A 25,980-nucleotide genomic window follows, 5' to 3' on the forward strand; every position below is an offset into this window, starting at 1 on the left:
GGCGGCCGTTGCCCCTGTGGAGCTGCGTCTCTGGGAGCATCTTGGGCCCAGGCCTGACCCTGGGGGTCTTTGTGGGGGGTGAGTGTTGGGGACCAAGGGGTCCTGCATGCAGGGAGGCCTCCGGAGGGAGCCCCAGGGGTGCGGAGAGCTGCTCCCCACCTGCGGGGACGGGAACACTTGGCTGCCCCTCCCGCTCCCACTCGAGGGCCCCGGGCCCCCCACGCGGACACAGGCCTGGAAGCCCCCCGCGTGATGCTGCTGCGAAGTGTGTGCCCCGTGGTGCCTCGGGCGGTGCCCCGGGTGGGCCCAGCTGCCGGCCGGGTGGTGCTCCCTCCGGCTTCGGGGGCTCCTGCAGACCCGGGGCTGTTGGTGGCATCGTCCCCTCCGGGTGTGCCTTCCCGGGCCGCGGTCACTCGGTGCTGGTGTCCTCGGTTATCCTGCCGTCGGGGCCCGGCAGGCTGCTCAGGGCCGGGCCTCCCCGCCTGCGACTTGAGCAGCAGGAGCGTGGCCAGGAGGTGCCCGGGGAGCAGCCCTGGGAGGAGGCCCCGCTGCCCCGGGAGGTCGCTCCGCAGGTTGGGGCGACGGGTGCGTCTTGACTGGTACCGAACCTCCTAGGTTAAGGGGGGGAGAGTATTCTGGAACGGTCAGCAGCCCCATGCGGGCCTGAGTTCACAGCAAGCCCTGTTCCCTGGTCTGTGCGCCGAGGCCAGGGCAAGGGTGACGGGAGGCGGTTCCGAAAAGCTCTCAGTCAGGGGTGTGCTCCCCAGGACGTGGGGGTCGTCTCTGTTGGCTACCGAAACAGTTTGAGAAAAACAAAACAAAAAACGTAACAAGTGAAGGTTATTATTATTATTTTTTAAGTACGGAGAAATGGACTGTGGTTTAATTCGTTTGTTTTCACCATGATAACAAATTTAAATTTACCTTCTAAGGTTTTTGTGAGGATGAATTGATCAAAAACTAAGGCTCACCAACGGTTTCAAGTGTCTAGTAAGTGCTCAATAAATATTAGTTTCTATCATTACTCTTATTCTTGCTGTCTAGACAAGAGGTGGACTGTAAACTTGAAAATGAGCCCTTTTTTTTTTCTATAGGGCATCCCACTTGTCCTAGACCTTAAAGGTACTTTCTTAAATGATATAGCTGTTTTTCCCTATTTGTGAATCAAAACCAAAAGCCTTTGCTATTAATGACCACGGAAATATTATTAGGAGAGGCGAGGACAAGGTATTATGAAGTGACCTATTTTGCATGGGGAGTGAGAGCTTGTATTAATAAAACGTGCTTCTGTGTATCACGGTCCGGCCCTAGGCCGCCAGCACTCTGTGGTGGGCCTCTTAGGTGGCACCGCCCACCCATTTTTCCTCTGGAGCACACGTACAGAGGTCCAAGTCATTCCAGGGCTCTTTGGGGGTGGGGGGGGTGAAAAAAGAAAAGACAAAATAAAAATGGTATGCGGTGCTGGGAGAACGGGTGCACATGTTTTGGAAAAGTGGCTGCTAGGAGTGAGAACGGGATGGGACCAGTGAGGAGACATAGCTGGAGTGGCCGTGGTTGTTTTCCTGCTTTGCGTGCAGGGCTCAGGGGGAAACGTCCCCTTGCTCGAAGAAAATCCTCAGTAGCAAAACAGCCACAGGACCTGGCATTCACTGGGCTAAGCCGGCTCTGCTGGGTCGTGTGGTAGATGTTCTGTGTGGCTTATTTTATGTGATCTGTTCAGTAACTCTAAGGTGTACTATTACTGTGCTTCTTTCTTCCGGGGGTGGGGTGGGGGTGAGGTGCAAAACAGAGGTTTGGAGAGGCTAAGTGACTTGTCCAGGGTCATGCAGCTCTCAAGTAGTGAGGATGGGATTTACACCAACCTAGACCATCTGCCTCCAGGGGCTACACTGTGCTCTGGTTAGACCTCCCAGACAAGAGGTGAGGTGTCCCATGTGCTGGGGAGACGAAGGCCGAGAGAGGATCTGTGGCGCCATCAGAAAAGAGAGTCGAGGGGCCCCTGGGTGGCTCAGTCAGTTGAGCATCCGACTCTTGATTTTGGCTCAGGTCATGATCTCAGGGCCCTGGAATTGAGCCCCTCACTTGGCGGGTGTGGGGGGTTCTGCTTGAGAGTCTCTGTCCCTGCTCTGCCCCTCCCCACTGCGCACGCACATGCTCTCTCACTGTCTCTCTCAAATAAATAAATCTTAAAAAAAAAAAAAAAAAAGCAAATCACAACAAAAAGAGAGTGACCCATTGGAGATAACCTGGCTTGGTCTGATCCTCCAGTTAGTCCTAGAGACCATGCCCACCATAGTGAGTCGCCACTTCACGAAATGTGCTTATTTCGAGTGGCAGGCACCCGTCCCTAATTAACTGGGTGACAGCTACGTGTGCCGCAAAAACTCAACAAAAGAACCAGAGTCTTGGAAAATCAGAGGAGAGAAGGTTAGATGTAATCTCAGATACATGCCGGTAATTCTCAGACCTTATCTTTCGGAAACTGTTGGATCTTCAGATGGCTTTGCGATTGGAGAATAACAAGCTCCTATTTCTTTTTTTTTATCCCAACGTCCTCCTTGCCTGTTTTCCTTCTAACTAAACTTCGCCTCACCTCACTGGCCCCAAAGACTTCCTAATCTACATTTTACAACCTAGTTCTATTTTTCTTTGAATGCAAAGAAATCTACCCGCATGGAATGCCATCTGGTTTCTCTCTCCCCGCCCCCATCCGTGGCATTCCGGCTTTTACCTTACTGCAGGAGGAGGCTCCCACTCTCTAGCTGCGCTCCCCTTCCACTGACCCTTCATCCTTCCTGCACACACCATGCCCTTCCCCCCTGCATCCTTTCCGTACTGAGAGCAGAAGAGGAGGGATGAAGAACCTGTGAGCACCTTGAGAGGAGATTCCCTGGAAGCCAGGGAGGGTCAGAAGACAGAGGTGGTGCCCCAGGTTAGCCCACGCACGATGCTCGCAGTGAGGGCCGGGTTCCATCTCACTATACAGTCCAGGGAAGGGACGACAAATATGTGAAAAGTTTCTACAGAACATAGACACGTTATCCTGATTTATCTGCTGCCATTCAAGAATGATGTGGTCCAGATGACCAGAATCCTACTTTTTTAAATATTAAGAAATTTAAGGGTATTTTTAGAAAAATGTCTCCGACTACACACACACTGTATCATACCTAATTTTAACAAACTTAAAAAAAATTTAAATCCAGCCGATACATGATTTATGGCCCTGTGCTGCATATCGTTTTGTCTACACAGCCTCTTTAGCATTTACAGAGCTGTTTCCCCCTATGCTAATGGGCCCTAGTGTGCCAGGTTCTTATTTTTTGCCTTTTTTTTTTTTTATCATCTTACATTGTTACAAAGCTCTCAGTCTGCAAACCATGAGATAGGAAACCAGATGAGTAAACCTTTTTGAAAATTGCATCTAAAATACACACAACAGTTCTCTGATTAAGGGTCTTACGGTCATTTCTCTGTAAAAAAAAAAAAAAATACTTGAGCCTTGCCACATGTAATCTGTGATTCTAATCCACTGGTTCTCAAACTTGGCTGTACATTTTAATCATCTTGAAGTTTTAAAAATCATTAATGCTGGGATCTCACCCTCCAAAATACTAATCTAATTGGTCTTGGGTACAGTGTAAGGCATCGGGATTTGTAAAAACTACCACATGATTCTATGTGTAGCCAAAGCTGAGAACCACTTCAAATGCTTCCAAAACCTGCATGTCAGTAACTTTTTTAAAAAAATTAAATCCTCCTTTTCAAGTGTATTCTATATAATTTACTTTGCTGAAGGAGTGACCTCTTTGATTAAAAAAAAATAATACTGTCTTTTCTGTGTTAGTGGACATAGGTACACACATATGTATATACACACACACGTGCAGAGTATATAAAAGTTTAAAAATAAATTATATAGCATGCATATGAGGATCTCACAAAAATAAATGGTGTGTGTGTGTGTGTGTGTGTGTGTGTGTGTGCCTGTCTATAAGATCCCGTGTGTGGCATTTGTTTTTGTGCTTTTGTTTTTGTTTTGACTAAGAGATTCATGTTCACGGTTAAATAGAATTCTCTGACCATTCATTAATATATGATTTATATATTTTGGGAAGAATATCTCGAGGAATTTGTCATCCATTACTATAATAACATTAAAAAGGTAAAGTACCAGTTCCTAAAATGCTGCCAAGATGTTGATTCGAAACAAAAGTTTATGACTTTTGCACTGTTTTACCTTTGCAATTATAAGCATATCTTTTTTTTTTTTTTCTTTTTTCTTTTTCCCTTAGAAAAAGATTGGGGGATTTCCATTTTGTTTTACTGTTAGTATAAATACAAAGATTTCAGTAATATCTTGCAGTGCACTCACATCCTGAAGTTTCTAAGACTTCATTAAGAAGTTATGCTGTTTTTGCAGGGATTTTCCATGGTGTTTAGTCGTAAAAAAAAAAAAAATGCTGAATGGATGAAAAATGAGTAAAATCTGTGTTTTTTTTCCTTTCCTATTCATCATTGCTGTTTGTCCTCTGTATGTAGGTAACTAATTTGCTGTTGTTCCCCTGAGGGGAATTCAAGTCAAAAAGTCATATTGAATTACTAGAAAAAGGTATTCCTATCTCAAAAGAACAAAGTACAATGATTAAAAAAAAAAAAAAACTTGGAAAATTTAGCTGATTTCTTGGTGCATGCTGTATCTATCCACAGTCCTCTACGCATAGGAATACTTACATAAAATAAATCTTAGGTCAACTGCAAATATGAATATAACCAACTCCAACCGACAATCCTTACTTTCCACGAATTTAGAAAGTCCCATTTCTTCTCCCAAATCTATCGAAATTAAAATAATTCAACAGATTTTCTTCGTGTCCCATAAAAATCCAGTGGGCATTTCCATTCTGGGTCTCCGTTACTTGGTTGTATCCTTTTCGTACTTCTTACCCTGCTGCGTTCTCTGCATTATTTGTGGTCTCCATGAAGAATCATGAATTGATAGATGCTTACCAGAAGGCATTTGCTGGTAGTAAAGGAGTTATTCCAAATTTATTCCGACGGGTGGGCCATCTCTGAGTTATAGACACCCAGGTGAGAGGAGCATCCTCCAGACACACACGTCCCGCCCAGATCTCTTACTGCCCTTCTCCCCGCTGTGCACCCTCAGGACCCATTCTCTGTCTCCGCAGTTTCCGTGAAAAAGAAAGCAAAACTGAGCAAGGTGAGGCACCTGCGTGGCTTCCCAAATGCAGGGAGGGATGAGCAAGGGCCGAGTGGTTGAGGGTGGAGGGACGGAATGGCACGTCTGGGAACCGATCCTGGCCTCTTCTGAAAGGCTGCCACCGGCTGATTAAAACCACAACAACAAGACTTTCCCAGAGCCAGCTGCCCCTTTTTTATTTTTCTTTCTGACTTTACTTACTACTCTACCTGAAATCCTGCCAGTCAAAGATCTGTTTGCAGTAACGAATTTTCTTTCAGAGACGCCCACGTTTCTGGGAAGGTGAGGGGGCATCGGTGTCTCTGATCTCGCGGATCACTTTCTACCTCAGTGGGTCTGGCTTAGATGAACCAGACTGAAAGGCTGGGAATTGTGGTTGTTGGGAGATGGCAAGCGTGAACTCAGGGCAGGAAAAGGATGGAGCTGGGTGGGGTGTCCCAGGTGGGAGGCCAAGGCGCTGGGATGCTCTGAAAGCCCAGGAGATGGAGGCTGCGCTGTGGAAGGGACTATAGAAAAGGAGGTCCTGGGGCACCTGGGGGGCTCAGGGGTTGAGCGTCTGCCTTCGGTCCAGGGCGTGACCCCGGGGTCCTGGGATCGAGTACCCCCACAGGGAGCCTGCGTCTCCCTCTGCCTGTGTCTCTCCTTCTCTCTCTATGTCTCTCATGAATAAATAAATAGAATCTTAAAAGAAAAAAAAAAGGAAAGAAAGAAAAGGAGGCACTAAAGGCACTTATGCATATTTTAATATTTTCCTAGGCGGATTCTATGTATAGAAATATGAGGAAAAAACCTTCATCTTCCTCCTTCTTCTTATACTTCCTGACTCCCCGCACCCAGGCTTCAGGTGTCAGAACTTTATTCACTTAATGAATTACTTTGGCTTCGATGAGCAGGCCTAGGGACCGGACACCTTTCATAACTTGCTTCTATGTCAACGTATGTTCTCATGTCCAAGAGACCTGCTTGCGAATTAACCAGCGTGTGATCTGTGCCTACACTGGGGTCGACCTGAATGGACTCATCGCTTTTTCATTGTCCCTCATTCCCCGATCTTAATTTGGAATCAAGTGATTTGCTAGGTTGAATTAGAAAGAGGGGCGCCTGGGTGCCTGGGTGGCTCAGCGGTTGAGCGTCTGTCTTAGGCGTGATCCCGTCTGTCTTAGGCGTGATCCCGGGATCCGGGGTTGAGTCCCTTGTCGGGCTCCCTGCATGGAGACTGCTTCTCTCTCTGCCTCTCTCTCTGTGTCTCTCATAAATAAATAAAATATTTTTTTAAATGTCAAAAAAAAAAAAAAAAAAAAGGAAAGAGATGCCAGGGCGTGAGGCTTTATTCAGTGAGATTTATGTGATATCGGGGCATGCGGGTCACTAGCAGCCCCTTAGGGACAAACACCCAACCTCTGACCATGGCCTACAAGGCCCTGAGTGGTCTGGCCCCCCTCACCTCGCCAGCGTCACCTGGTCCTGCTTTCCCGGTTCTGGTTCTGTGCTTGTGTCACGCTTCCAGACACAGGGCCTTGGTCCGTGCCGTCCCCGTGGCTTGCGGCTCCTTCTCTGCTCTCTGGCCCTTTGCGGCGGCTGGCCATTCGGGCCCGACTTCCTCCACACTCCGGAATCTGCCCCAGATTCCTCCCCCGTCAGTTTCCTCTGTTTCCACACCCACAGATTTAGATTTCTTTCTGATCGAGTGCAGTCGCACCTTTATTGCTGTGATTGTCTTCTCTAACATCTGTGCCCTCTCTCTGGAAAACTCCGAAGACTCAGGGACCCTCTCTGATTTTGTTCACCATCCGTGTCTCTAACGGTTGATGTCGTGTTTGGGACACAGTCGGAATTCAATACTTTCTTTGTTAAAAGAATAAACGAATGGTAAGGGGTGACCGCTTAGGCAAAAGATGGTTGCCTGCAAAAAAAAAATCTGATTTATTTATTGGAGAGAGAAAGAGAGCAGGGGGAGAGGCAGAGGGAGAGGGAGCCTGATGCAGGGATCATGGCCTGGGCCAAAGGCAGACGCTCAACCGCTGAGCCACCCGGTGCCCCTTGTGGGGCTCATTTTTAAAGTCTGTGCTTTGCTTTTTTTTTTTTTTTTTTTTTTTTTGCGCTTTGCTTTTTTAGAAGAGGGGGGCAGTACATTCAGAGAGGGCGTTGCCTTCTCCATTTCTTCCGTTAGGTTCCTGTGATGTCAGGATGTCAGTCCGCTAAAGGGCAAAATAAGCTGCGAGCTCGCTCCGCGGTGGCTAACTAACAAGTGGGTGTCACCGCTTAACAGACCTAGGCCAAGGAGAGAGGACAAGCTTCATGGCAGGCCTCTGGAAAGCCAACCCTGGGAAGCATACACCTTACACATTCCTTTTTACAAGTACCAATAACGTGTTTATTTAAGGTTTGCTTCTCCTCGATCTTCTCCCCGACTCTCCCTTCACCTCTGTCTCTCAGCCACGGCCTTCAGCGTTTATCCGTAACGCAGGCCATGTCCTAGGCCCCTTCTAGAACCTCACGCCGCCGTTGGCTCCTTATCCTGGTTTCCAAAGGAACCAACACCTCAAGATTTTCAGGGAGGTCGCGGTGGTACCATAACACATGTGAGAACGTGCTTCTCCTCTGTTACTTTTCTTCAATCAACTGAGCATCGCTCTGAACCGGGAACAAGGAGACATCAAACACCTAAGGATGAGCAGACATACAAAAGGGAGGCCGAGGTGACCGAAACCTAACTCAAGTCGAACCCCAAAGTGAACCACTGGATGCAGGCAATGGTGTATTTGTCTATTGGCCGCCCTCTTGAAGACGTACAGAGTCTGCTGTGTTTCTCTTGAAAGCGTGTACTTAGACTTACGGGGTCGTATTAGGTTTTCATTGATCTTGGAGAAGCCTTTCTAATGTCCCCGAGGACCCTACGGCGCGTCAGTCTGTATATGAGATGCCAAGGTCCTCCGATAACCTGTTGCTGAGAACTTGCCGAGGCAGGTGGAGGAGTGCGGTGGGGAAGGCCCATCCGTGACTCGGCAAAGCCAAGGGAAAGCCAGGGTCCTGGAGTTCTGTGTTTGGCAGCGGGTCTCTACAGCGTGCGCCCGGAGCCTGAGCTCGGGGTGACATGGTCTGCTGCGAGGCAGCCGGGCTCCTTTGCTAGGGTCGAACTGGGAGGCGTGGAAGTAACGTGTGTCATTCGCTGGGGGAAAGGGCAGAGGGGAGCAAACACATCGGCGTCATCTTTTAGAGTCGAACTCAGGAAAACTTGTGCAACCAGCAAGACCTTTTAGTTAGGCCAAGTGCTTTAAATTGTCATCAAAAGAGGTAGGAGTGTGTTCCCGAGAGACAATGGCAAACACTGAGAAGAACTCTGATTCCTCAAGTCAGTCCGCCTTTTGTCCACGGCGAGCTGCAAGATTCCAAGGGAACGTCCCAGCTTTGGAGAATGCGTTTCCTTCACGTCTTCGTAGGGTTTACCGATTTTCCTTGGTGACTGTGCTTCAAGAGTTTAAGCAGCTGGCAGAGAGGATGAGCACAGGTGGAAATGGAAACCCGTTTTCTCCATGCAGTGCAAAAAAAAAAAAGGAAACGCATGTGCCCGTTCCTTTCATAGCCAGGGACAAGTTTGAAGCCAGGGCCTGGAGACTCTTGGAGGGGACCAGGACCCTGTCCCTGTTTTCATAGTTCCTGTGACCGAGTCGAGGGGATATAACACTACAGGACACCAACAGTCCCGCGAGAGTGCGACGTGTGCTTGGATGGAGGAAAAATTGGGGGTCAGGGAGGGGTGGCACCAAGCTGCTAGAGTCCGGCACATGCTTCCTGCTCCTGAGAGGCGATGGCAGTTGGGCGAAACCTAGAGACGGTCACCAAAGGGCTTGCCGGGAAGGACCCTGCAAAGAGGCCTAGCACAGGGGACCGCACGGGGCGTGGGAGCTGTGCCTGCGGGGAGGGGGTGAGAAGCCCGGGAGCCTCAGGACCGGGGTGCGACTCCCGCAGGAGGCAGGCCCGAGGCCCCCGGAGGGGACACAGAGATGGTGCAAGGCCTTCCTCGGAGGCCTAAAACAGGCGCCCTTTTTCCTGAAGGCAAATGATAGCCGCAGCAGGATCTTGAGAGCCGGGGTTATAAGATCATATACGTATCTTAGAAAAATCACTCTGGCAGCTATTACACATTCTCCCGCGAAGACAAAACACTTCTTTATAACCTCTGAAGCATTCTAGCTGGTTCCTGAGAAAGGGTTGTCTATAATTCTCACCATTTATCCTCTTAACATAACACAGAAACATTATCCCATCTGACTTCTGGCTAAGCAGACGCAGCCCTGATCTGGAGCAGTGGGCTTGGGGTAGTTTTACATCCTTCCTAACAACCTGGCACACTCGGGTAGCTCCGCTCCAGAGGAAACCCGACCTCCTCATGCTCATGGGATGTTTGCACCAGCAGCAGCCCCTGGAAGGGCAGGGAATGTTCTACACGCCGTGTAAGGGGTGAAATGCCATATTCATCCTCGTAGATGTGCTCTGTGAGAAAACAGACTGGAGGAAAGAAAAAAAAAAAAGAAACAACAGCAAGCCTTCATATTGGAGGAGAAGGGAGCCACCTTACAACATGAGCTGTAGGGTCTTCGTGCTTTTGGGTTGACCGCGTAGACACCTCCCAAGTCATGGCAGAGTTTACTCCGCGTCGAGAGGTGCGATTACGAACGGCCTTGGTTCGGAGTCTGCGGGCCTCTCTGGGACAAACATTCTGCTTCCAAGCACTTGAAGGTGAGCAAAGCAAAAGTTCAGGAGCGACCCCGGCCAGAGACTACGGGTCCTCAGGACAGGTCTGTAAATGAATTGTCTCCAAGCTGGGAGGCCTCACAGCCCGGCTTCTAGCAAAACAAGAAGGGCCACAACCCGACACCTTCCTCTGCCCCGGTGGTTGAAAGTTCATATCCCTAATTAGGAGTCTTGCCTCAACGACGGAAAGAGCCCTCTGACAGCCAACCCAACCCGTTTTATATACACCTGCTGGCCGGCCGACGCTGGAGGGCCCTCTGGGTTGTGATGGTGAATCTTGGGCACTTCGGGGGGTTTTGTTCTGGCCTCGCTCAGAATAGGTTTAGGGGATGGGCAATCCTGGAGGTTGGGGGGGGGTGCGTGGAGAGAGGGGGTTAGGAGGAAGAGAAAAATGGGAGCAGGGCTTTGACCTGCCAGAGAGGAGCCCCTGCTGACACGGTCAGTCTGACCCATTGAATGGCCTGAATGCGGTAAATGCCGCTTTATCCTGCCTTGAAAGGCACGAGATAGCACAGTCTAAATGCCTGGGCATGCTTAAATAGGCGACTCGGGATGTTTGAGTTGAGCGTGTTTGAAATCTGAGCTCTCTGACAGCCTGGGAGCTGCCACAGGTCACCTGCCTTGCTCCGCAGGGACAGACCAGGTCTCGCAAGAAATTGTCCGTAGACGAATTGTAGTACAAATTCCTTTCTTTGTTGCTTGGCCTCTTTCACTAGACCATGGCCTATAAAATTTTGTAAAAACAATTCTTAAATATTATTTGAAAGGGCAAATGGCCCACGCTGAAAGGTTTGACAGTTTGACATATAGTGCATGGTTTTGATAGCTCGGAAACTGGAAAGTGTGGCCAGGATCCCCCCCCCCACCTCGTTAGAAGCCTGGTGTTTTTCACGTAGTGTCTTGTTGCCGCCGAGTCCCTCTGCTCCCTGCAACCTGACAGGCAATGAGTCTGCTTCAGTGATCTTCAATCCTTTTAGACTAATTCGTGAGAGAGCAGAAAAATGGCTGGCACCTTACAATCCAGCGTCCAGAGAGCCCAGAACCAGGTATTGCCAATTAAGGAGCCATCGGGATAATCATATCAAAGCATTGGAGGCTTTGGAGGCTTCTCATAAGGCCAGAGCCAGGGGCGAGAGAGAGAGAGAGAGAGAGAGAGAGAGAGAGAGAGGTTGAGAGAGAGAGAGAGAGAGAGGAGAGAGGAGAGCCCAGAGTTTCACTTGAGTGAGAAGAAAAAAGGGACTGGAGTGGCCGGGCCTCATCAGAGCCGGGGAGTCACAAGGAAGGGGGTGCTGCATTAGAATGTTGCATATGTGCAGCAGCGGGTGCTCTGCGCCCCTCGGCTGCCTCTGCATAGCCAAAGGCCATTTTCGGGAGCCTCTGGCCCCTCAGTCACTGGCCTGCTAGTTAATTGCCACACGGACTTCATGACACATGGGCAGATAATATGACATTTTCGGTTTCTGTCACTAGCAAACGCCACAACGTTGCTTGCACTAGTTGCTAAGAAGCTGTCAGAAACCATTAGCAATTGGCTAAAGTCGCCCTATGGCATTTCCTCATAGCATCAGCAAAACGAGCATAAATCACCCACTGGAGCCTACTGCTATCCTAATGAGGCTGTAAGCTTGTTTATGGACTAGCATCATTTTTATGATTATTTCCACCTTTTCAGTTTGCCTTCATTTGGCGGCAGGAGAAGTCAGCTCCAGGAATGAAGTCACTGCTGACATTTTACAAATGTGGTTCAGAGCTGCTGCCTGCTGCCATGTGGTCGGCCGGCGGTTCTCCAAGTTTGTTTAGTGATCTTAAAAATAAAAAAAAATAAAAAATAAAAAAAATAAAAAGGAAATAAATCCTCCAGAGACCGCATCGAGGTGACTGTATCAAATTGCAGAGTGAATGGAAATGCTAGAGGTACAATTGACCATTTAGACTGTTCCTTGGAGGTGGAGACGTTTGGAGATCAATTTTCAGTTCTAGAAAGTGGAAGAGGTTAAACAATTTATGAAAATCTATGAAAGTGTTTGCTTTTAGAATAGTCTGTTGTATTATGCTCTTCTCCTTCCCCATCTTCTCCATTTCCCTAACTTGTGTCGGGAAGGAGCAGGGTTTATTGTTTTAGGCTTTTCTGAACATGCACCAGTATTTACACTGGATTGAAAGCATTTGCTTCCAATGAAAATCTTGTCTTAGATTACAACCCAGCAGTGTAATTTCCCTCCCAGATGGGAGTAAAGTAGCTGTATTTGCCTAAAAACAGTAGGAAGAACAAACTGTGCATTAAGCCAAGGCTGTTTTTGGCTTGAGCTAATGATGTAATAGAAACCTTTTATTCGGGAGAGGTCACTGCCAGGGACTGAAGGGGGTGATCTGGCTCCTGCTTGAAAGGTTTCTCCATTGTGTCTACATAAGTCTTCACTTAAAAAATTCTGTTCCTAATGCTGCTGCTTTCATACAGCAGAAATAAACAGGAAAGGTTCTGGTGAGTGTTACACATGGAATGCAGAAAGCCTTCCTCTCCTAATGGAGTATATAATTCAGGTGCCCTCAAGGCACGCTTTCAGGAATTCTTTTGCCTGAGGTAATGGGAAGCTAAGGCTGCTTTAAGGCCTTGATTATCTATTGATGCACAAAGCTGGAAAAAAGTCATCTCCGCTGGATTATAGTAGATATTTCCATAAATTATCAATGAATTCTCTTCGAGGCAGGCACTAGGCATCGCCTGCTAAATTAATCTAAAGGGGTTTTGAGACGGATGGAAAGGCTATTTTTTTTTTTTTTAAAGGTGGAAAACAATCATGGAGAGGTGGTGAAAAACTGTCATTAGGTTAGAAGCTTTTCATTTTTAATCAATGATCAAGTAATATGTTTCTTTTCCTCGGTTACCTTTTGCATATTGAAAGTGGATTAGCCCATTGAAATTTTAAATGCTGTTGAGTTGGTTTCTTTTCTCATGTTTCTTTAATGAATTGTTATTTTATATGGTGAATTGCTTCTCTGAATAAAAAGCCTCTTTAAATACTGGACTTTCAAGGAATTTATTAGGCAAATCCAAGGGGACTCCTTCTAAAACACTTGGTTATGCAAATAATGGGTTTGGTGGGGTGGGAGGAGCACCGGTTTAGGGGATGCGGTGTGTCTGGGCCGGCCCAGGCCTGCCAGCCCCAGACCTGCCGTGTGACCTTGGGCAAGTCACCTAAGCACTTTCTTGGCTCGCTGCCCATACAAGTGAGGGCTCCGGAGTCCGGGGGATGGAGGGTTGGGGCGGGGGGTCTCTAGGATCTATTCCACCGAGAACACAGCTATGATTCTGTGGAACTTGAACAAAACAGAGGGATTTTTAGATACAATAAAATTACGGATTTTTTAAAATTAAAATCACAGAAAAGTTCTGCCAAAGTTTCGTGTCTGTGGCATAGGCGGCAGTCATCGCAGAAACGTCGAAATTAGTCTGTTCCTCGCCCACCAGTCTCTAAACTTTACCATACAAGTTAAGGCCGTTTGGGGGCAATTTCCTTTTTTGGGGGGTGAGGTGGGGGGCTCCGCAGGGGACTCCTGAGAGAGCTGGTAAGAACAATTGATTAATGGCGACCTAATTACCGTAGATTAGACCAGAATCACGAAGATCAAAGTAGTACACTTGTACCTAGTGTCTTTGGGTGACAGAAATAAGGAACAGGGAATAAGGGATCCGAGGAAGCCAGGTAACCGAACCTGAGGCCAGTGCCAACGCGCGGTGGCCGGGAGACGGGTCTCATCCGAGTACCCGACTCCTCGGCCGCGTAGACGGCCCTCCAGTAGCATACTCAGGCCGGCCGCGTGCCCCCAGGTGTGTGTGCAGGCCACGTGCCCCCAGGTGTGCATGCAGGCCGCATGCCCCCAGGTGTGTGTGCAGGCCACGTGCCCCCAGGTGTGCATGCAGGCCGCGTGCCCACATGCCCTCAGGTGTGTGTGCAGGCTGCGTGCCCCCAGGTGTGTGTGCAGGCCATGTGCCCCCAGGTGTACGTGCAGCCACGTGCCCACGTGCCCCCAGGTGTGCCGGCTGCCTCACTGCCAAGCCTTCTTCCTGGGCCGCGGGGCCCTGTCCTGCCCTGGAAGTCGGTGGCTTCCCCCGAGAGCCGGGGTGGCCCGCAGGTGGTGGGTCGGGAGGCCCCCTTGGCAGGAACCAAGCTGCCCAGCCCCAGCCTCGTCTTCCTTTTGAACTTTTGTGCCAAAACACGAGGTATCAGTTCCCATTTGTACCTCGCGACTTGCGCGAGGCAGTGTGTGCTTCCATGGGCTGAAACGTCATTTTTCTGTCTTACCACGCACGGCGCTGTGAAAGGCATGCTGCATTTTTGTGTTTTATCGTGTCACAGCGCCAGAGTATTTTCTAGAGGACACAACATAAACGTTAGAACAGAGAGCAATGGAAGAATGGGATCCACGATATTCAGGGGTTTGTAAACAGGTGACTTTTCAATGAGCAAAATTTGAATCTGGAAGAAATCTTAGAAATTGCCTGGATTTGTAGGGTAATCCAATTCAACGGACTATTAATTTAACATCACTTTAGTGACTTACATAGTAATTGTTTCCTAATTTAAAAAAAAAAAAAACTATTTCAGGGAGTTTTGCCCTTACTAAACTTGATGCTCTCTTTCTATGACAAGAAAAATTATGTTCTATTTGAAGCATCCCTATGTCAAAGCGCTTCGATGATGGATTACTTACATTTCCATGGCCTACTTTATAGTCTTAGATAGATCACTTGTGGAAATAGTTGCTGTCTTAAATGCATCTTCTCACAAGTTGACATCAATGACTGTATGTGGGGTTTGAATACCCAGGCAGGGACGGCACGTCTGCCCACGGCCACCACCATATCGAACTCCCCAGTTACACTTAACTCGTCTCAGCTGTACCCCTCTGAATAATTACCATGGCAACGAAGCTACTAAAGAGATTGGCCATTTCCCCTCATTCCCTTTGACCTTTCCCACTGTCCTTTGGAAGAAGTTCCTCAGACCTGACTACTTTTGAGCCTAGGCCTTGTTCTTTCTCTTTGTCATGGAAAAAAAAGAAAAAAAAATAATAAAAACAGTACCAAATAAACTATTAATCATTTATATTGCTCTTTTGGTTTTGTTTATATCCAAAGGCATTCTATTTGCATAAAGCATGTCAAGGTAGCATCAGTCAAAATTTGATTCACTATGTTTGCAGGTGATGGCTTGGACAACAGTGTAGCTTCCCCCAGCACAGGTGACGATGATGATCCAGATAAGGACAAAAAGCGTCACAAAAAGCGTGGCATCTTTCCCAAAGTAGCCACAAATATCATGAGGGCGTGGCTGTTCCAGCATCTAACAGTAAGTGGATTCTAAATGACATATGTAAACTAAATATGGACGATGAACCCGTTGTGATAGAAAAAAAAAAAAAAAAAGATGGGGGAACATGATCCCTCTGCACTTGGAATATTTCATAAATCACTGTGTCCCCCTAGTTTTTACAGAAGTGTTAGCCCTTATTTCCTAGATACTTACCCCAAACGAGGAGTGTTATTTGAAGTTCACTATTGCAATTTTGTTAACTGTAAGTTATAAGGTGTAGGAGTTGTGATTTTAAGTATGTATGTTAATGATGTTGCTTTTCTCAGTGTGACTCTTGGGTCCCTAGAACCAAGTCCTACTAAGAAGAAAGTAAGATAGACCCCGGAGAGAAGGACTTCCTTTCTCCTAACGCTGTAGCGGACCTTCCTAGCGCACGGTCCCAAAAAGCTTAAATCTTGTTGCAATGGCAAGATGCTCACATAAATTGCTCTGAAGTGGTTTGCATGCACTGGTTGCCATTACGAGACATTCATCCGAGCCCGAGCTGCACAGTGAAAGTTGTCCCTGTGCTTAGAACTGTAAAGGGAAACAGCAATATAGAGTCAACTCTTCCTGTGTAGTCCCTTGTGACTTTTCAAGCAGAGTAACAGTTTATATTGTCTGTGTGAGTATTGCTGTTTTCACTGCAGGAATTCTCCTGGAGATGTGAGAAACTGGAGATTTGGGGCTTTATGCCACCAAGGGATTTGTTTTGTTTGGTTATTGTTCTGAATGAATTTCATGTTCAAAATATTTATAATCATAATATTTTGGTGGATATTTTTGTAAGTGCATACCGACTTAATGACATCCGAGGAAGAAGACGGAATGAAAATTTATGGATAAAATAATATTTTAAAAATCAGCAACGTTGTCGCCACGGGGGACTTCTCACTATATTAGGGACAGAGGTTGAGTTTAAAATAGGTCATCGCCTAGCCCCCGCCTGGTAGCCTCAAGTGAACGAATGCTAAAAGTCTTGGCTTTTTGAGAAACGTCAGAAGCAAACTCTTTATGTTACTTTTTTTTTTTTTTAAGCATAGTTTGCTTTCCTTAACGTCATTTATGTTTAAATATCAAGGTTAATTCTGCTTTGTCACCCATGTGGCCAGGTCAGTTGACCCTCCCCACCTTTGCCCACCTTCAGAGCGCTGGCCTTTAGCTTGCACTGTGTCAGGGAGACAGGAGGGGCTGTCAAAGGCCACCACGCTGGTTCTGCTCCTCTGGATGGAGGCTCTGCCTCCAGGAACACTCGAGGGTGTAAATTAATCCAGACTTTCCGGCAAGGATAACTAAAAAAAAATATAAAAAATAAATAAGTAAAATACTTTCCTCCCTCTGCCCCAGTCACCATGATTCCAAACAGCAACTAGACTACCCTGACCATTTGGGAAGCAGCTTTGGAGGTTGGCCTAGGGCTGGTAGTTAGTTGGAGCTTTAGATCGTGTGGCTGATTTTAGCAGCATATGCGGTTTACCCCAAACCCCACCCGGGTGCCGTTACTTACCTGATGTCTGTTACCTGTACGCGGATAGTCCGAGATGTGCCTGGTGCAAGTTTGCCCCTGAGGGTTATGGACCACGACTGAGGGGGATGGGAAGGGCCAGGGTCTGGAGGGCACGGAGGGCACGGCAGGAGGAAAACGTAGCGGGAGATAGGCAGAGACAGTTGGTGAACGGTGCTGATGCAGCCGTGCTGATGTTTCGTCACTGGGGCCAACCAGCCAACCAGATCTGGAGCCTGGGGGCGGAAGGGGACAAAATCAGGTGGCCCCTGAGGTTACGACCAAAATCTCTTGCCTGTACTAACGGAAAAAAAAAAAAAAAAAAAAAAAAAAAAGAATGGATTTCATCAGCCTCCATCTCAATCTGCAAAGGAGCTTGAGGCTGAGATGCCCCTGAATAAAATATAATCAAATATTAGTTCAGACAGAATCAGGAGAGAGAGAAGCAAGTTCTTTTATTCATCCACCAGGTTTCCTGGTTTTCTAGGTCATACCCTTGGGAAGAACCTTGTAGAGAGAGCTATATTATCTTCTTAAAACAAAACGAAACAACACAAAAAAACTTCTGTAGCCACCAGCAAGATCTTACCTGCATTGCGATGCTTTTTGTGGTCCATCTGTTATTCGGGCAATTCGATTGGAAATTATTCATAAACTGCCTGATTTCTTGAGGTCTGGCTAACGTCTTTCAGTTTTGGGGTCTGTGCTGGCCTTTGCCCCTGCCCTGGAAGGGGAAACCCATTTGTCCACACCTCCCTGGCTTTCTGTGCATGTTTGCAGAAATCGCCTAGTGGCCTGCATCGGACATGCCCACCCGCTTCCCCACTCCGCTGCCATGTGCTCGTACAAAAATATCGGTAACGGTAACCACCTCTAAAAAAAACGAATATCTCACAGTATCATCTAAAAAGCAAAGGAGATACATTTAAATTTCCTCCCTCTTTCCTTCCCCCAATGAAAACGATGCCCTACCCTCTTCTCTAATTGCAAGACCAGCTAGACGTCCAGTTGTCAGTTGTCTTGTTACACCTCTTGAAGGAATGCACAAACCGCTTAGGTAATCGTTCATAGTCAGGAGCCGGTCATAATGAATTCTATGGGAAAGGCCTCTAGAGTTTAAGGAGAGTTTTGTTATTTGTTCAAATATGATTAAGTAGTGATATCTCCGCACTAATCTTTTAGCAACTTTATGTCAAGTTCTGAGGGTTCTGGGGGAATTGCATGATTCATTTGGAAGATGCTACAAATTTTAAATGATCACATTCTTGCTTATGTGATTAATGTAACTTAATCTGGAGAAATCCTGTCTGAAATCTTGCAGGATACGAAAGAGCATTCGAAACTCTGACTAATTAACGTAATAGCAATAACAATTTATTAGCAAGCTGTAAAAACTAATCTTTTAACTGCCAAAAAGCGTATTATAAAACCTCACATACCTTTTTTTTTTTTGAAAGCAAATTCCTACTTTCTTTTATTTTTCAAATAAATGGGTCAATCTTTACATTGGGTTTATTCAGTTAAAAACAGCAACAACAACAAAAACCTGTCTTTGAAAGGGCTTTCAAGCATTTGTGTGTCAGGGGAGTAGAATGGGCCCTGAAAACAAAACAAAACAAAACAAAACAAAACACACACACACACACAAAAAAAACCTTCCTGGATTTGCACCCCAGCTGCATAAGAAAAATGTGCTGTTTCTGTAGCTGTCCACAGGTAGATTTAATCGGTAGCACATTTTACTACTCCAAGGAGAGAACTAAACCTTCATTCTGTGACTCACAGTGAGCTAAACTGGAAATACTTGTATACGATGAAAATAATAAAAGAAAAAGGAAACAGATTTTAAACTTTGGTGATTTTGGGGTAAAAGGAAATTTCAGTGATGTAAATCTCCACCTCAGTCTTAGTTGAGCATTTGCCAGTTTTGATAACTAGGAGCAGGTCTCTTAAAAGAAACTCTTCCCTGGAATCGCAAAGGATGACAGACATTATTTAGATAATAAGAGAGAATTCGAAAGAAAACAAAAGCATTTATTAATAGAAATGCTTGCATTTGCCTGAAGACAAATTATTGCAAACAATTAAGAAATACTTAATATCTGAGTATGAGTCACTGTATAGTCAGTCAGTTCGGGGGCATATGCTCCATGAAGGTTTCTTTTTCCTTCTTAAAGGTGTTATTCCAACTATAACTACAACCTACTATGTCATAGTGTTTAAACTGGATGTGTTTTACATATTGCCAGTTATTTTGCTATATGGTGTTACAGCGATATGTGCCTAAGGGCCTAGCGAAAATGAGAAAAAGGGAGAAATACAACGTTTCAGGTAAAAAAAAAAAAAAATCAAGGGTTTTCTGTTTTGTTTCTTTCCCCCCTACCCTATTGGATTTATACCCTCTTGCATATTGCGGATTTAAATATAATCTAAATAGAAAAGCGGTTAATATGGTTCTTATTTAAAATATGCAGTGACATGTTTTCCGGCATGGAGCTGCTGTGTGTCCCAGGAATCTTGAAAGTTAGGAAGAATGCAGGCTGTTCAAATACACACCTGCGGGGTCAGGTGAAGAAACCATGCGAGGGGCGACGCATCTGGTATTTGACCAGTAAGGGGAGGTGACCCTCAAGGTGAATTGGTTTTTCATTCACATTCTCTTGTTGGATTCCTTTCACTGATCTTTCGGATCTCATTGGATGCTTAATAGAGACACTTTGTTTCTGTGTCTGGATACACATTTTTTTGACTCTTTGGTTTTGTTTTGTTTGTTTCTTATTTGTGAACTTGTAGCCTTGAAAAATCCTTGTTTGTCTGTGGCGAAATTTATGGCTCAATTTCTGATTTATAAGACCTTCCTCTCAATGTGGATAAAGCCAAAGTGAGGGGTTGTAGAATCTTCCAGGTTGAGAATGGCGTTTCCATAGAAACACTATTAGATGAAAAGTGCCCTGCGGGTCCGCCACTCTAAGGATGGAGTAAATGGAATTGAATTGGGAATTGAATGCTCTAGAAGAGACAGATGTTGTTTCATTGGTTTTGCTTTTGGTAACAAGATCTGTTGGCGACATCTTAGTGTCATATCTCTGCTTGCAGTTTTGGAAGAATTGTTCTCTCAACATTAGGAATTATTATTACACTGAAAAAGTCCTTCTCATTGGTATCCAGACAACCGTTCTGTTGGTCGAGGTGAGTGAAAGGTCAAAAGGCAGACAGAAGGACCTGTAGGTGGGCATGTAGGTAGGTAACAGATGGGATTTGGTCCCCTCCTTCCGTCCTCTGTTTTTCTGTCCCTCACCTCTAAAATTTGATGGTTTCAACAGCAAATATTTCCATTGTGCCTAACCAGCTGGTATGAGTCGGCTAAAATCAGTCCTAAGAAGATAGTGGGGTCAGGAAGGCAGTGTTCTTGAACTCTTGCCCAGAATGGGAAGGAGTATTTGAGAAGGACAGTCCTTCCTTCAGACTAGTCCTAACATATCTTCATATGCGCGTGCCTGACCCCAGGAAGGTGGTTTGTGGAGACAGCAACTTTGAGTCCTTCGCTGCGTGTTATCCGCAGATACATGATTAAATTGAGATTCTTGAAAACCAGGATGTAGGGGTGACAAGAATTTTTCCCTTCCAGATGTCCATGTGCCTTATCAAAAATGAGCTCTCGTAAACCTATGAGAATATCTTTGTAGCTACTACTTTTTCTCCTGCATGTAGTTGCCATTCACCTTCACGGGCTTTCATGATGATGATGGGTCAGAGCAAGGCTGTGCCAAAACTAGCGCAAGTTTGAGTGACAGATCCCTCTACTTTAATTTTAAAAGTTCTCTGCTAGTTTGGAGATAGCATATTTCCACTGTGATTACATTGGACCCTGACGATTTTTTCACCCAATTGGGAATCCTCCCTCTTAGGAGGCAAATGGAATAGATTGTTTAATTACTTGGAGGTACTGTTGGAATGCCCTAATTCTTCTGTGATGTATGCCATATAAACTCCGTTTTAATAATGAAGCGGGTGGTTTCTAGATTCTGGGGCAACTGCCTTTTTTTTTTTTTTTTCTCTCTCTCTCTCTCTCTTTCTTAGCTGGTTATTGAAATCCTAATGGGATGGGTGATGAATTTTCTTAGGTCAGGTAAACTGAAAAGGCTACAGCTGGAATTCTTCACCCAGAAGAATCGGAGTTAATACTAATGATCATTGTGAATTAGAAGATCAAAGGCAAAGCATCAGCCGGTTCTCCAAGTCGTTGCCCCAGAGGCCATTAGTGACCTGGAGAGCTCTCTCGCAGCCTTCCACACACCTCCTTCCCCTCGTCCCAGCCTTTCCTTCCCATCATGGTTGTGCACCTCTGACCTGGGGTAATTACAGTCGGTTGATGAGGGGACATGGGGGAAAAAAAAACAATCAAAAGTAAAACAAAAGTCCAACTTTAAATAATTGCCCATTTACCCAGGTACCTAGGACTCATAAGCCAATGAGCTCTGACTGGGGAATGTGACAGAGATTTTTGTGCTCAAATGATTTGCTCATGTCTCTGAGGATTGGTGCCATATACAAGGGGCTTGTGTAGAGTCTGGCTGGCAATTTATAATTTAGATTATGCTAAAATTTTCCTTTGTTTCCAAGGATAGGTTGAAAATACACAGTAGTTCGGTTCTCTGATATGCTCTGAATCGGCCTAATTAAATAAAAGATGAGGTTCAAAACAAAAGTGCCCATATAAGCACAATTTATTAAGTTGATGGTTGCTGATGCACATAACTGCTTGAACACTAGCCAGCCATTTATACTTCAAAGCATACATCAATATCATGTCTTCTTCTGATTCCTCCGATATATTTTGGAAGATAAAGTATCAAGTTCGGTCAGTGAGTATGCAACTGCTCCTCCTCAGTTAATCATTCAGATTAAAACTGGAGCATTGCTTATATGTGTGTGTGAGTGTGTCTCTCAGACTGACTCAGCCCAACCCTTAGGAGTCTCCCATAATGCAAGCTTGACTTTTTACCTTCTCAGTGTTTAAGATTCCTAGGGAAGGTACTTTGCTTTAAAATATGAAGGTTTGATGGAGAGAAGATCGGTTGGTTTTGTTTTAGAAAGGATTCTAGTGTTTGGGTTGGGTTTGGTTGGTTGGCTGTTTGTCCAGGAGAGGTAAATCGATTTGTCATGGAATTTAGGATACTTTATCTGATCTGACTGGAAACATCCCAATCACATCTCAGTCTTCCTTATGGAAACGTGTAGATACATAAATACGTCCCTACATACGTGGACATTATTCTGTAGGACCGATCTCTCTGAACCCCTGTTCCCTGGACCAATCCTAGTGGGGAAAACGGACCCATTTTACTTCTTTTTATCTCCTAAATATTTATGTTCAGGGCTCTAATTTTTCTGATTTTGACTGTTGTGAGTGTATGCCAGGAGATAACCAATAGTGGAGAGCACCTTGCAGTCGATGGTCTGTTGCTCAGGTCACTAAACCCTGCTGGTCACGGTCCAAGTTCACCTGTAATAACAGAATGCCACGAGGTAGCAAAAATTATTGTAGTAAGGCTCCAAGCAGAGATAGTGACTGTGCAGATTCCCATCCAAATGGCTGAGACGGACAAGGCTGTTTCAATCTTGCTTGTCCCTCAGTTGGCAGAGTCCTGAGCCCGGGAAGGCTGGCTCACCTCGATGGACTTGTTGCTCCTCCTAGTGTGTCAAGAGTAGGAGAGAGCCCTCGGGGATGCAGATAGGCACCCATTTCTTGATAGGCCCGTGGAAAGCCTCCAAGAACAAAGAAGTACCTGAGAGAGTTATGACAGGCAATTTTCTAACATCTTAAGAACCTTTAGCCCTGGTTTTTTTCTTGCGGTTGCATAATGCCTTCACTCAGCAAGTTACAGCCCAGTGAGTGTGGGTCCTGATGCAAGACCTGTGGCTTTGTCTTTGAACACTATAAAGAAGAGATAGGCCCCAAATAACTTGAAGTTATAAACGTGAACATCCCAACTTAGTCGATATGAGATACAAATTACCTGATTTTATAATGTATTATTCAAACTCTTCTGACCTAGAGACCTTTGGTTTGGTGGAAATGACTCCTTGTCCTCCTGGTATTATCTCTTCAGGCAAAATGGGACTATATATATATGAATGCAACCTGTCATGTGTCTTTGCTCTTCAGTTCTTAATATTCTGCAGTTTTCATCTGTTCCCACATTAATTTTGGCATCCCTGTAGAGCCCATGCTCTCTCCCATGACACGAGTGACCTTTGAGAGTTCAGTGTCCTAGGAAGTTCTCGGGATACCAGGGGGCCAGGAGGCAGAGTCAGCGAACAGGAACACCCATCCTAAGAAAGATCAATGAGTAGAGGTAACTTCTATTGCAGGTGATAGAAGTTTAGGGCTAATTCCTATTATGTAAAGAGAAGCCAGTTTCCAAACATCTTGGGGGAGAAGCTAAAAAAAAAAACAAAAAAAAAACTTGATTTCACATTACATGACATTACTTTTATCATTTGCTTAAAAAAAAAAAAGATCTCTTAACGGCTTGGCTATTTTGACACTGGATCTTTCTGTCCTGTTAACAGCTGAAGAAAAAAATTGATCCAAAGGTTAAATGAAATCACAACGTGTGTCTTGGCGGTGTCTTGTAGTTTAATATTTCCACGTGCTCTGGATTCTTAAGACAAGCCTATGAGGTAGCAGGATGAGCAAAACGAAGTTTCGAGAAGTGAAGTGAATGATTTTTTTTCTCAAGGGTGAAAGCTAGGAACTGGCTGAGCTGGAAGCAGATTCTCCTGACTTGAATTTCCCAGTGCTTTCCACCACGTTGCCTCTCAAATACAGAGCAAATCAAATCGCATTGTGGAAGTTCAAAGGTATAATCATAATCTCATTCCATGAACTAGCTAATTAGTATTTTTTTTTTAAATAAAAATAAGAGCCAGAGGGTTTGGCATAAAACTTCATCATGCAACCTGATGGTTACTGGAAACGAAGGATCAAGGATGATCCTTTCTCCCCTAGATCTTTTTTTTCTGGATGTCTCTGCCCATTAAAAAAAGGCATAGCTAGAGCTATTGATATTTTGTGCAACTGGAATAATTTATGCATTGTTAGAATTTCAGATTTTAAACATTAGCTGCTCCTCCTTCCTTATGGAAATATGTAAATCTCTCGCCCTGTCTACTACTAACAATGTCTGATAGCAGTTTGGGGGTGAGGGCTCTTTCCTCATGCAAATCCTAAGTGAACCTTCTCACACAGAATTTAGCTCCTTGCAGACTTTTTTTTTTTTTTTTTTTTTTTGCCCGTCACGTGTCCAGGACGCCAAAGAGCTATGTCTTTAATTTGCTTTATGGAGACCGAGGAACCTGCCGCTGCCGTCTCGATTACTCTTGAAACTACCATCCAACTGTCGTTTCTCAGCAAAGAAGGCTGCTAAAGCCTGGAGAATTAGGCCGCTGCTCTGGGCTCTGACACTGCGGTCTGATCATTTTAAAGCTAGTAATAACCAGAATCCTAAAATTCTTATGAATAAAATGTAATTTTAGTAATGTTTCCATAAACAGTGGTAATGGTGGCATTTTAGTAGGCAGTGACATTAGTCACATCGAAATTGCACCACATTGGCTTTTAAATTACTCCACCTGTCTGTGTGAATAGAATTTTCAGTGTAAAAGCAGAGAGACAGCTGCTGCTAATGTCTTCTTCTCCCTGTGCAGATAATGCTGGCAAATCGACATGCATAAAGGACTGGTTTGTGATGTAAAACGGTACCTGACCCTGCCGGCTCCTGAGCCACAAAGAAATACCTTTAATTACCGGTGGCCGTGTTTCGTTGTGGATGTACCAGTGTCAGCTTCCAGGGACGTGACCTCAGGTCCACCCCCTTCCCCCCCCCACCCCGTGGGCACGTCACCCACCGTATACTCTTTCTTCCACCCACATCCGTAGTGAGATGGGTGAGCGTTTACCTTGATGTGTTTCAGAAACGTGTAAGGCATTAATACTTAAAAGGGAAACGTCTAATACTGTGTGAACTTGATTGATGATCCTGCCGTGTGAGAACTTTCAAAGATTAGTGGAATCTGGTTCCTTCTTCCTAGGCAGGGTGGAGCTCTGTAGGATGCTGTGGATGCTCTCAGAGGGCTTAGCATCATTCATCTGGCGCAGATACGTGTTCTTGCGTGTGGATCACGGCCGGGCAGAAAGGGCAAAGAGTAGAGGGGCCAGAGAATATCATTTATTTTATTTTATTTTATTTTATTTTATTTTTATTTTTTTATTTTATTTTATTTTATTATTTTATTTATTTATTTATTTATTTTATTTTATTTTATTATTTTATTTTATTTTATTTTATTTGTTGGACCACGTGCCCATGCTTCCCATTGACATGTGATGAAGCTGTCTCTCTCGAAGCAGCCTTTTTGTTTTTGGCCTCCTGGTTCTGGTCGACCGCAGCAGCTGCCTCAAAGTAAGAATGGGCCGGCCAACGGGATCCTCCTGTGGAGGCTCCTGTCGCCAGCAATGCATTTGGTGAAATGGCAGGTAGGAGATACACTCATCTGGCTCACTCGTAGGCATTCTTTTTGACTTCTTTCACACAACTGGTGTTTTCGTGTTTAATTTAACAAGGAATGAGTAGTAAATGAAAGCTGCTGCCTGAAATCCCACTGTGAGCGTGTTTTGCACTTGGCTCCCCAGTGACAAGGCAATTTGTGAAATTATGTGATGGAGTAATTAGATGAAGCCAGGGCTCCTGATTGTTGCCATGCATATGTGGCGAGGGTTTGCTGGGAAGAGGGAGGGGGAGAAAGAAATAGATTATTACCCTGGCAAGTTGGCTCAAAGCTTCTTCATTTATTTGTAAACAGAATATTTAGTGACCGCATAGGAAGTAGCTGTAATCACCAGCTCATAAAGAAACCACAGCAGAGCTTTTGAATTTTTGCAGAGTGCTCATGTAAAATTTAAGCTGGGAGGCAGAGTCCCTGTTAATGTAATTAGGATCTAATTTACCACCCTTTGCACACAGATGTAATAATGTCTAGATATTTATTCTATCTTTAAGCACGTTACATATACCTCAGTGCAGCAGTTACTGAACAGAAACAGGTGTGAGCACTTTCCTAATTCGTTTTTACACTGTAAA

General features: G+C 45.4%; 1 protein-coding gene and 2 long non-coding RNA genes across 5 annotated transcripts in view; 2 read left to right on the plus strand and 1 right to left on the minus strand.

Moving 5' to 3' along the window:
* Positions 1-25,980, plus strand: part of MEIS1 (Meis homeobox 1) — a 136,011-nt gene that overhangs the window by 58,673 nt on the left and 51,358 nt on the right. For all 3 annotated transcript variants that reach the window (XM_072768636.1, XM_072768637.1, XM_072768635.1), the window contains exon 8: positions 15,182-15,327. In XM_072768636.1, the coding sequence (XP_072624737.1) occupies positions 15,182-15,327 (146 nt within the window). The remainder of the gene's footprint in view (positions 1-15,181; positions 15,328-25,980) is intronic.
* LOC140600391 (uncharacterized) lies at positions 15,122-20,759 on the minus strand. The gene is made up of 4 exons (XR_012003652.1): positions 19,391-20,759; positions 16,838-17,070; positions 16,472-16,622; positions 15,122-15,867 (listed from the first exon to the last, which is right to left on the minus strand). It is a non-coding gene; the product is annotated as an uncharacterized lncRNA (long non-coding RNA).
* LOC140600392 (uncharacterized) lies at positions 19,886-24,998 on the plus strand. The gene is made up of 3 exons (XR_012003653.1): positions 19,886-20,023; positions 23,411-23,701; positions 24,548-24,998. It is a non-coding gene; the product is annotated as an uncharacterized lncRNA (long non-coding RNA).

The sequence above is a fragment of the Canis lupus genome, chromosome 11, assembly GCF_048164855.1.
Source record: "Canis lupus baileyi chromosome 11, mCanLup2.hap1, whole genome shotgun sequence".
NCBI classification, from domain to species: domain Eukaryota; kingdom Metazoa; phylum Chordata; class Mammalia; order Carnivora; family Canidae; genus Canis; species Canis lupus.